The 12,572-nt window shown below is 39.9% G+C and overlaps 1 protein-coding gene across 1 annotated transcript in view; it reads left to right on the top strand.

The window, feature by feature from the left end:
- The window catches only part of LOC122561453 (mucin-19-like), a 77,413-nt gene that overhangs the window by 12,201 nt on the left and 52,640 nt on the right, over positions 1-12,572 (top strand). The window contains exons 7-14 of the mRNA XM_043713197.1: positions 3,493-3,691; positions 3,806-3,931; positions 8,913-9,033; positions 9,133-9,271; positions 9,364-9,456; positions 9,548-9,620; positions 9,706-9,843; positions 10,882-11,037. Of these exons, the coding sequence (XP_043569132.1) occupies positions 3,493-3,691; positions 3,806-3,931; positions 8,913-9,033; positions 9,133-9,271; positions 9,364-9,456; positions 9,548-9,620; positions 9,706-9,843; positions 10,882-11,037 (1,045 nt within the window). The remainder of the gene's footprint in view (positions 1-3,492; positions 3,692-3,805; positions 3,932-8,912; positions 9,034-9,132; positions 9,272-9,363; positions 9,457-9,547; positions 9,621-9,705; positions 9,844-10,881; positions 11,038-12,572) is intronic.

The following is a 12,572-nucleotide window of genomic DNA, read 5'->3' as shown; positions in this document are numbered from 1 at the left end:
ATCTGATGGTCACATCTTTAGCTGTAGAGATTAAACCATCAGGTGGGTTAACCACAGATACATGTTTATTCCTTATTAAAGGTGGGGCAAAGTAATAACGTTACACTTACACACACAGATTACGGATGAGGGGTGCGTCCCAGCAAAACATAAAAGTTTGAATTTGGACAAATCAGTCTTTGTAGGTCATTCACAAGGAGTAGATTGTTGAACGTTGTGGCCGTTTAAGTGGATGTCACTGGTAGCATTGAGATTGGTAGTTTGATAATAGATTTTGAGATTCTTTGCTTTGCAGGTTATTTGAAATTCTTGTGTCCTGGTTTCTTTCAATAAGTACCTGGCTGACAGACACTTACAGTGAGTGGGAGCCTGTTCCCTTTCTTTAACCTGCAGTAAACTGACGTTGTAATGGTTGGTTTCAAAACTGTGACCTTTACAGTGCATCAGTCCACGTTTTCAAACATTAGATCATTGACAAACAGAGTAGGATTGAACTGGTGTTTAACGCCTGTTCCTGTGAATTCTTTAAAGAGGAACATAGGAACAAGTCTTTTGCCCAAAACATTGTCTTTTCTTTAAACCGTGTTCACTATTTTGGTTCTAATTGTTTATGGGTGTCTGGGTACGGGTTTATGATCAACTTTTCAAGTGAGTGCAGGGACAGTATTCTCTAGACTAGCTCAAAAAATTTCTGCAGAATACAAAAAGATTTCATTGTCCTTATATTGTTTCATTCATGTAGGCATCTCATTAAATTCATCAAGTCCAAATTCTTCATGTACAAATGCATAAGAAGCAAACCGAAGTTAATATCTTTGTGACACAGATAGAAACTGCTAATTTCACCCTTGTTTGGCTTTACCCTGGTATCTGGCTCTTTACCTATTTATTCCCTTTATCTCCTAATACCTGATGACTCTCAAAGCCTCTCTGCAGAGTTCTGCTGACACTGGCACTTATGGTGCCCAAGGAAGTCTTCATCTGGAAAGTTTGCTAAAGGTGAACATAGAGATCAATATTTAACCCTCACATTCCAACAAAGTCTTACAAACACACATCTGATTACAGTTCAGTTTGTAGGGTATATTCCCCTTTTATCTCAATGCCTTTGAAGCTTCCTTGACATTTCATCAGGTTTGATGTTGCAGGCTCTTTTTTGCCAGACAGTTAATTAAGTTAACCCACAGCGAGTTTGGCTGTATCTGTACTTTTTAAAACAAAAGCTCATGTTGGAAATAAAGTGTGATATGTCCATAGGTTATTACCTATTATGACATGTATCACTGTCCCAGCTTGCCCACTTTTTGCCTGTGTTTGGCAACTGGTAATTTCACTATGTTAATGAGAGACAGATTTAAAGCTGAGCCACGGTTATCAGGGAAGAACTACTTTGTTGATTGTGGGATTGGCGGCCAAGCATGGCCCTCTAACGAAATGAAGGTGAAACCCACCATTATGAGGGTATCATGGATGGGATTGTGCATTTCTGTTGGAGCTCTGTTTGCATGAAATTCTTAATCCTCACCTTCCTGCTTCAAAAAGGCTTTGAATCCATCCATTCTCATGGTTCAGCTCTCCTTGCTATACGGAGTTGTTCAGGGTGCTGGACATTACTATCATTCTGGAGTCAATGGCTGGTGCATATTGGACCTCCAGATCTGTCTAAAGCTCAGATATTGGCGTCTTCAGTATGCTAACTGCTGGTTGAATGAAACATCTCATTGTTATATGGCTGGGAATCTAGTTATTTTAAACTTCATTGTTTGGTCCCTTCATAGATATCATCAGCCATATTTGAAGCAGCAATGCTTATAGGTAGCTGATCTATTTATTTCAAGTTGCGAGATGTTCAGTGAGGGTTGGCTGGAACATAATTTTATCATGGAAACTCCCTCGTAATTTTGCACACAGATACATAATTGTGTTTGCAGACCAGGTGAAAAAGAATCCCTGACAAACGTTCCTGGGTGATCTGCGGGTGATTTGATTGCCCCTTGAGTGCAGTCAATTACATCATTGCGCTTCAGAGAGGTCAATCAAAGATAGAAAGCTGTCTCTCTCAAGACAATTTCTCTCTCAGATCTGAATATGCTGCATCCCAAATTAAAGTTAATGTAATGTCCTTCTCCATTCAACCTGTTCAGAAATATCATTACATATCTCTGACACAGGTAGGACTTGAACCTAGGCTCCCTGGTCCAGACGTAGGGCTTATGCCCGAAACGTCGATTCTCCTGTTCCCTGGATGCTGCCTGACCTGCTGCGCTTTTCCAGCAACACATTTCCAGCTCCGATCTCCAGCATCTGCAGACCTCACTTTCTCCTACTTTTCGAATCAACCTGTTCAGAGATATTGTTATATATCTCAAGAGCAGGTACGCCTTGAACTGGGCCTTTCAGTCCAGAGGTAGATTCACTACCACTCCACTACAAGGCGGCCCAAAATGTGCCTTTAATTTCGATATTTTTAACCCTTTTCACTTGCTTCTTGCAATCTGCTTTCTCTTGGAAGACAAAATTGAACTTCTATCCATTTTTGTGCATGCAACATTAACATTAAATGGGTCAATATCTAAAAAGGAAACAAAGGGACCTTATCGTGAACTTGCCTGTGATCGTGAATTAATTTTATAGGAAAAGTAAAGAATGTATAAACTATGATAATTGCTCTTTAGAACCCACTGCCCACTTGCAATATTTGAGAATTCAGATTCATTTGGGTCATAGTAATCCAAAACTGTCAAGAAGTATTTCTCGTTGCTAAATTCCCAGACAAGTAATGCTGGATTTTTTAGAATCAATTGTGTAAAGCTATGTCAGCGTTTTGGTCCTTAAAGGATGATTGATAGGTTGATTTACTTTCTGGTTATTGTTGTGAACATGGCTGGGGAATGACTCATTTCAGCAGATTTTCAGAAGTACAGTTGGATCAGTGTTTTGATTACAGCACCGAACCCTCGAAAAGGACTCTTTCTCTAAAAGCTTTCAGCCCCTCAGCAGGCTACACTGAAATGAGCTCCTAATGTTATCTGAGCCAAGACATAAACATGAAGCTGAGGTCCGGTAAATCTGACTTGAGGCTTGGCTGCATAGTTAGCTTAAACTCTGTGAGCTCTATGAAAAAAGGTGTCCCATTGTCCTTTTCATGACCATCAAAAAAATACCCAGGCACAGTGTCTTCTGAGAACTCTAAATGAACCAATTATTTTGACAGGGGTCCTGAAAAAAATGAATAATGAAGCATCTTCATGTCATTATCTTAATCTACACCTGACACCCCTGCCCTGTGACCTGACACAATCTCCTCTCCTAGATCTGGCTCCTGAATCCTCCTCTTCCACCTGGGTAGTGGACCCAATCTTCACCCCATTCTCCACCATCACCTGAACCTCCATGGGACTCAACCCCACCCAAACCCTGAAGAGATATGTGCACATCTTCTTTGAAAGTATGTGGCAACTAATTTCTCTTGTTATGAATGTTTATTTTCAGGACTGTCATGCAATTTCATTCCTCTTCTTATGGTGCTTTGACATCAACGTGCTTGGGCAATACTGGGAGCATTGTCAGGCAGATGTTTGCAGCTGTAAAGGACCAGGGTGTCAATGCGCAACTTTTGCGGAAATTGCACGGCATTGTAATAAAGCTAACATTGCGAATTGGGAAAACTGGAGGACACAGACGCAGTGTAGTAAGTAGTTTCTGTCCAATGTAAATAAAAGATCAAACCTGATCTAATGAGTTAGTGTTGCGATAATAACATTTCAATAGTCAAATTAATAAAACTTAAACATTTTATCTTCAGCATTGCCCACCTGTCCAGGGAATCAAATATACAAGGAGTGTGGCCCTTCCTATCTTCCAACATGTACTGATCCTAATCCCCAACAACAGTCCAATGTGTGTGTGAATACTTGTATCTGTCCAGAAGGTAACTACATGCTAAAGATATTGATGGTCCTGTTGAATTGCCTGTATTATTCAATTATTTAACTACTGCTCAATTCTTGTGACATTGTGTATTAACTGAAGAAATCTGAATTTATTCTGATTGAAAAAGAAATGCGAAAGGGCAAAACAATAGCAGAAGCAACTGATGATGGAGATGGAGAAAGACTTTTGTGCAAAACCAAGATATAAAGTGCAAACCCATGGTTATAATGGGAAGACAGCATGCTTGACATTTAAATGTCACCAAAATTAAGTTATACAGCGCCAAACGTAGAGAATAACACAAATGTTGCTATTGAAAACTTCTAGCAAGTCTCCTCTTCCTCCTGGGAAGGCAGATAGTCTCAATTGTACTTTTATTTTACTGAAGACACCAGGAGAGGTCCATTAGTAACATTATGTCTGATTTGACACAAATGTTCATAACTCAATGTTGCAGGTTCAGAGAACATTTGTGTGAACCTGGGGCAGGGATAGAGATCACGGGTCTCAATGTTGCTTTTGTCCCCAGCCCATGTGATGTCCCTGACCCCCAACCAACTCTTATAGCAGACCTCCTAGTGCCCCCAGACCTTGGTTATTGGGCCCGGATGGACCACCTCTATCCTGGTCAACTCCTGGTGCGAATCAAAAGGCACCTTTCTCTAACACTGTTTTAAAAGGTGACAACTCAACTTTTAGAGGAAATGTTTTTGACTTTACATCTCCTGTTTTGAAGTTTCTGGAAGTACTACTGTTTTCATGTCTAATAGTGAACTGGGGGTTCATCCATCAGGGAAGTCAAGGGATTTGGTAACTGGGAGACACCAAGTCATTACATATGGGACGGATGTTCCAGTGTTTCTTGGTCTGCTATGTTACTGAGAAACGAGGTGGAGGTTGCATAGCACAGAGGGTCATATCCAACATGTATTTTCAGAGAACACTCCTCATACCTTCACTTCATGCAAGAGAGGTGACTCTAATTCATCAAGGAAGTCACTTTACACAATAATCTCTGCTATGTTGGAAACAGGCCTCTCTGTGCTGCCTGCAAATGAGAAAAATTCTCTGACAGATTCCTGATGAAGAGCTTTTGCCCAAATGTTGATTTTCCTGTTCCACGGATGCTGCCTGACCTGCTGTGCTTTGCCAGCACCACAGACTTGACTCTAATCTCCAGCATTTGTAGTCCTCACTTTTGCCTGTCTGACAGATCAGCCAATCCAATCAGGAAGTGATGGATAGTTTATACTTTGGTTGGACTGCATAGCTCTTTTTATCTTTCTGCATCACTAACTACTGATTTCTTCCAGCTATCTTTGGTTATTAAAGATAATTTACAAACTGTTTTCCGAGCCAAACCCTCATGGTTTTTTTTTTATGCAATGGAAAGTAAGCTTAACTGCTACAAAGCGCTCTCCTTCCATTTCAGACCTCAGGGTCACTACCATTGGGATCACTGGGAACAAGCAGTAACACGGGTAGACACCAGGAAAACCTGCCCGATCCCTGGACCTCAAGTCCTGTAACACTTTCAGAATGGGAGGCAAAGAAAGACAATGAAAACATGGATTCATAGTCATACAGTGCAGAAAATGCCCTTTGACTCATTGATTCTGCACTGACATCACAACCAGTAAAAGTTTGCAAATCCCAATTTCCTGCATTTGTCCTTTTAATGTTATGATATTTGAAGTATTCATCCAAATATTCTTTAAAGGTTGGAGGGTTTCCAGCCTCCACTACTTTCCCAGGAAGTGTGTTCTAAATTCTGTTAAGTGAAAAGGAATTTTCTCAAATCCCTCTGAATTTCCTGCCCCTGATTCAAAAACCATGCCCTCTCACGATTGACTCCTGAAACAAGTGGAACAGCTGCTCTGTACTCACCCTGTCCATACCCTTGTAATTTTTACACTTCTGTCATGTCCCTTTCTCGTCTTCTCTGCCCTAGAGAAAACAGTCCAAGTCTGTTTAGTCTCTCAGTGGCTTAATTTCTCCACCCCAGGCAATATCCTCGTGAACCATCTCTAGACCCTCTGTAATGCTATCACATCCTTTCTGTAATGAGGTGACCAGAACTGCACACAGTACTCCAGCTGTGGGCCTGATCAATACTCCAGCATTACCTATTTGCCCTCATAGTCTATGCTATGATGAAAGCAAGTGTCCCATATATCTTCTTAACTATCCTATTCACATACTCCAATGACTTCAGGAAATAACTACCCCAAGATCCCTCTGTTCCTCTAAGCTACCCTGTGTCCTATCATTCACTATATACTCCCTCATCTTGTTTTTTCTTCTGAAGTGCATCACTTCACATTATTAGGGTTAAATACTATCTGGTTTGCACATCTGACCAACCCATCTATATTTTCCTGCAGCTTACAATCATCTTCTTTACTATTAATCACTCTACCAATTTTGGTGTCTTTGGTAAGTTTGCTTAACATTCCGCCACATTTTCATCCATATCTTTTATGTACATAACAAACAATAAGGTTCCAGTACTGATTTTTGTGGTACATTGCTGGACACTGGCCTCCAGTCACTCAAACAGCTTTCCACACTACCCTTTGTGTCCTGTTACAAAGCCACCTCCTGATCCATCTCGTCAAGTTTCCGTCTATTTGAAGTGCTTTAACCTCCTCAATCAGTCTCCCATTTGGAACTTTGTCAAAAGCCTGGCTAAAAACTACATAAAAACTACATCGACTGAACTTCCCTCATTCACCCACTTGATCACATTTTTGAAAAATTCTAACAAATTTGTTAGGCATGACCTATGTCTCACAAAGGAGAAAGTGAGGTCTGCAGATGCTGGAGATCAGAGCTGGAAATGTGTTGCTGGAAAAGCGCAGCAGGTCAGGCAGCATCTAGGGAACAGGAGAATCGACGTTTCGGGCATTAGCCCTTCTTCAGGAAGCCATTCCTGAAGAAGGGCTAATGCCCGAAACGTCGATTCTCCTGTTCCCTAGATGCTGCCTGACCTGCTGCGCTTTTCCAGCAACACATTTCCAGCTATGTCTCACAAAGCCATGCTGACTCTGCATAACTAACCCATGCCTTTTCAAGTAGATTGACTTACCTGTAAGGACCTGTTCCCAGTCTACTGTAACCAGATCCTGCTCTATTTTAACAAATCCCCCAATCCAAAGCTATCATTTACAGGCCATCTTTTTGTATGTCCAGAACAAATTTGAACCATACTGTCTTGTGGTCAGCATTGCCTAAATGTTCCCCCACTGTTGCATCAAATACTGCCAACATCACAAAGGGTGGAGGTGGGGTGGGTTAGAAGTGGAATCTTTTTAATAATGCATGTTTCCTACCTTATTTTGACCAGAACAGAAAAGGAAACTCCAAACAGCAAAGTTAACGCAGTGATCTAATAAGTTTATTGTGACACAGTACAGTTTGCACTGTATTCTCATTATCTTGCTCAGGTCTTCCCAGAACTTTGAAGGAGATGCAAATAGGAAATGGAAACTTCAACAATGCAATGAATGGAAAATCAGTGGGTGAAACTATTGAGACCATTTTCAGTGAAAATCCGGTGCTAATGTTTCAAAACCCTTCTTGACCAATGCTGACAGTATGACACTTGCTTACTTGCACCCAAGAAGGGAAATTAGATGCAGAGATAATCCAAAATGGTAAAATATTAGTGAAATGGAGATGGAAATATGTGAACCTGCAGACACTCCTCTAAGTTAAGCATGATTCTGATGGGGAAATATATCATGCTGCTTCATAACTGCTGGATCAAAGCTCTGAAATTCCCTTGGTGCAGCCTCCTCATTACAGACTGTAGTCATTCAAAGTGGCAGGTCGTCAGCACTTTCTCAATCAGAGGTGGGCAGTAAATGCTAGCCTTGTCAAAGCATCCATAGCCCATGAATGAATTTTTAAAGAGTAAGCATCTACATGTATATACAATTTCGCTGTGTGTTGCGTGACCCTTCCTCCTAACACCTGAGTTCTGAGAAAGGGTCACTGGACCTGAAGTTTAACTCTGATTTCTCTTCACAGTTAGAACATTACAGCACAGTACAGGCCCTTTGGCCCTCAATGTTGCACTAAACTGTGGAACCAAATTAAAGCCCATCTATCCGACACTATTCCACTTTCACCCATATGCTTATCCAATGACCATTTAAATGCCCTAAACGTTGGCAAGTCTACTACTGTTACAGGCAGGGTGTATCATGCTGCTACTACTCTCTGAGTAAGAAACTACCTCTGACATCTGTCCTATGTCTAACACCCCTCAATTTAAAGCTTTATCCCATCATGCTAGCCATCACCATCCAATGAAAAAGGCTCTCATTGTCCATCCTATCTAACCCTCTGATTATCTTATATGTCTCAATTAAGTCACCTCTCAAACTTCTTCTCTCTAATGAAAAAAAGTCTCAAGTCCCTCAGCCTTTCCTCATAAGACCTTCCCTCCATATCAGGCAACATCTAGTAAATCACCTCTGAACCCTTTCCAAAGCTTCTGTATCCTTCCTTTAATGCAGTGACCAGAACTGTACGTAATGCACTAGAGTTTTGTACAGCTGCAACATGACCTCAAGGCTCCAAAACTCAATCACTCTACCAATAAAAGCTAACACATCATATGCCCTCTTCACACTCGTATCAACCTGGCTTGGCAACTTTCAGGGATTTGTGTACATCGACCCCGAGATCTTTCTGCTCATCTAAACTACCAAGAATCTTACCATTAGCCCAGTACTCTTTATTCCTGCCAGACCTGCTGAGCTTTTCCAGCAATTTCTATTTTTGTTTCTGATTTACACAATTCGCAGTTCTTTTGGTTTTTATTTATATTTTCTCTGACATTAAAATTTCTGCAGTACTGTTGAAACTGTACCCATAATAAGAGTACTGCAACATTTTGCCTCCTTAAACAAAAAGTGTGTACATTGCCTTGTGAGTTAATGTTCTTGTATATTAATTTTTACTTCTTTAAGGGAAAGTTCTGGATAATGTAAGAGGCACTAACAGGTGCATTACAGAGAGTGTGTGTCCTTGTGAATACAGTGGGCAGATTTATCAAGTTGGAGAGATCAGAAACACTTCGTGCCAGTCATGGTATGATTTTCAGTCCCTTTACTATCTATTGCCCTAAGTGTGCCTGTATTTCTGTGGAACTACAATTATTTTGTTGTTGCTTCTTCTTTTCAATCACAGCATTTGTGAAAGTGGAAAATGGACATGCTCTTACCGCCACTGTCCTGGGAGATGTACCATTGAAGAAGCAACATATTTTACAACATTCGATAACACCTTCTACAGTTTGGTTGGAGATTGTTCGTACTATGCAGTTTTAGTACGTGTGGCATATTAACTGTTGAAAATTAAGTTTACAATGTTAAATCAATTAGTTTTATTTTAACCATTTTCCCTTCCCAACAAAAACAGACAAATGACTGGAATATCGAGGTAACGATCCGTCAGTGTCAAGCAGCATTTAAGCAGACATGCTTGCAGCGTGTTACCCTAATAAAGAATCAGGTGAGAATTTGTCCAGACATTTCTTTTTATTCTTCATTTCCATCAATATTATCGCTAAACTGGTGCATTAACATGTCTGTCTTTTTTATAGACCAACATTGTCTTCAACAATGATGGCAATATATACTTAGATGGAAATGAAGTTGCAAGTCCTCTGAGAACAGGTTAAAAAAAAACTTTGCTCCATTTTATGAGATAAATAACTAAATGATTAAAGTGAATTAAAAATGTACTTTTTCTATTCAACAGGAGAAATAATAATATTTTGGCAGTCCTCACAGTTCATTCAAGTGGCAACAACATTTGGCCTGAAAATGCAAGTGCAGATTGATCCAGTTATGCAGCTTTACATCTCGTTGTCTGACGATGCGAAAGGAATCACCAAAGGTTTGGCTCAGAAAGAGGTTCTCGTTGATAAAAGACTCAGTTTACAGCTCTGCCTTCAAAGGGAAAAACTCAGAGTTGAATTGGCTCCACACATTAAACAGCATGATGACATTTACACAAAGCTCCTCAGCTAATACTTTGAGTGAAGAGAAAACTTTGCCTGGCATAATTAATAGGCTGAGAGCAAAGCGCACATTAATACGGCAAAGCCCCCATTTCCAGTTGCAACCTCATGAGATCCATGGTGATTAAAAGAAGGGGCTAATGTTTTCCATGCTTACTCCATTCAGAATATAAGATTTAACCATAAATAATAGCAAATTAAGCAAATATATAAGCTTTAGATACAAATATAACATATACTTTGCACCTTTCACCTCTTTTCTTCATGCTATAAGTTGTAACAGTTGCATTCCAAACCTTCTGAGCCTCTTCTGCCTTCCTCTTCTTGCCTCTTTACTATGAATAGATTAGCAAAATTGCAGCTTGCTGCTGTGTTCTGCTCTCTTCCCCAGATATGGCAGGCTCTCATTGGTGATACTACTCAGCCTCTATTGGCCATGGCCCATTCTCTATTCAGTTGCTCTGCCTCCAATGATTACTTTGTGTACAGCCCATTTTGTGACCATTCCAACTCCTTTACTCTGTGTACTGGTTTTCCACCACGTTTATGGGCAAAGGACTGGGAAGTTTCAAAGGGATTGCTCTATATAATATGATTACAATAAATGATTTTGCAAATGAGGTTTGGCAGTCCTCAAAGTTCATTCAAGTGGCAACAACATTTGGCCTGAAAATGCAAGTGCAGATTAATCCTGGCAAAGGTCCTGACACAGCCATGTTAAACACAGACATAGATGTAAACTGCCATAATACATTGATATTTCTGAAATTTAAACTCAATTTTGCTTCACAAAGCTGTATGAGTCTGATTAAGTTTCTTTATCTCCCAATTAAATATTGTAGAACCTTGAAAGTGGTCAGAGTGGATGTGATGTAACTGCTCTCTTGAGATGATCTGTACTGTTTGTTTCCCAGGTTTATGTGGCACTTTCAATGATGATGCCGATGACGACTTCCTTTCTGCACAGGGCATTGTGGAGAGTACACCCATTACTTTTGCTAACTCCTGGGAGACTGAAGACAGTTGTCCTGAAGCAACAGTACCTTCTCCTTGCATCAGTTCAGAAAATGGTAACGATCCATTACAGTATTCCTTCTGACTAATATAATAGTCAGTTTACTTTGGAATTTTTAAAAATTAAGACATCAAAGTAAATCAGTTGAAATTCAAGTTTGATAGTGAGGTGATTCAGGAAAGTGCCCTTTCAACTACTGTTGGAATTTCAACCTGGTGCAACCAAATGGCAAGGTCTTTTATCCTATTGACTACAAGGAGTTTTTTTCAACAATGTTGCATTAATTTTAGGTTACTAAAGCATTGTTTTCAAGAAACAAACCCACAGCATAAAGTTGCTCACAATCCTTTATTCATTTCGCAATGACCAGCAGTATCATTAAAAGAAGACGGTTGATTTGGGATATGGAACCATTCAAATTTGACCTGTGTAGGGTTGACATCCAGGCACATTGTTGAGGCAAACTACTGTTTCCACTGCTTAATGAATTGATTATATGAAAGTATAAACTCAAGTTGGTCACTAGAAGCATATTGTGGGAAATCTGTAGTAACATTTTGTGTCAAATGAATTTAATACTCAGGAGACCTTAATATAAATGATATTAGAGAAGAGGCAATCCAAGCAATTAAGAGAAACTTGGATACATAGCTGAATCAAAAAATGATCAGAAAAGGAAAAGAGTCTCCCAATGTATCAATGTTCTACAATGCTTATCAACTGGCATTGGTAATGTTTCCATAATAAATATGCTTTTTAAACACCTCAATGGAATTGATTCTTAAGTAGATAAGGTAATAATTTTATCAAATTGTCTCTTGAATAACTCATATACATAATTTATAAATTTCTTAGTTGAGGTGACTTTTGACACCTCTAGTTTTGAACCACATAGACCTAACAAATGTCTTAATTTTTAATCCATGATATAACAGTTCTATTTTAGTTTTTTCATATCTAAAACATTATCTATATTAGTCACCCTTGTGTGTCCTGCTCAAGTCCTCTTTGAGACAGAAATGCAGGCTAACTTATTCCTTGCTCAGTCCTTGTAACTGAATGGTAGAGCTCTTTTATATCAGTGCTCAACCCTGCATTCCAACAAGCCAGAGGTATGCAGAGCCAGCTGGTGAGAGCAATGGAAGATCAGGGACCGCAGTGCACTAAAGGCACGTGAGAACTAGATTCAGTTGGTCAGAAACTGGTTTCAGGGAAGGGTGTGAGGAATGAAGATGGGGGCATAAAATCATTGAGGATGGAGACTGGAGTTAGGCTGGTTTTGAGGAAATCAGAGACTGGGAGGTACTCAATTGTGGGAATTGGCAGGATTGAAAATTGAAGGTCTGGGAATTGGCAGGCACATTCCTGTTCCTCCTGGTTCCGCATTCGCATAACTCTGCTACAAAGTCATACCTGGTGACCCCAAGACATAATCAGGTGTGGTATACCCAGTATACTTATTTAAACCCTGCACAAAGACTTACAGATTATATTGGAAGAAGGTAAGAATGAAACATTCCTGATCTTTGTTGTACTGCCATGGTCTTACTTTGTTACTTAAAAATGGAGCTTCAAGGATCACAACACATT

This window comes from Chiloscyllium plagiosum, chromosome 23 (assembly GCF_004010195.1).
Source record: "Chiloscyllium plagiosum isolate BGI_BamShark_2017 chromosome 23, ASM401019v2, whole genome shotgun sequence".
Taxonomy (NCBI): domain Eukaryota; kingdom Metazoa; phylum Chordata; class Chondrichthyes; order Orectolobiformes; family Hemiscylliidae; genus Chiloscyllium; species Chiloscyllium plagiosum.
Note: the sequence above shows the minus strand (reverse complement) of the source record. Positions and strands in the feature narration are given on the sequence as shown.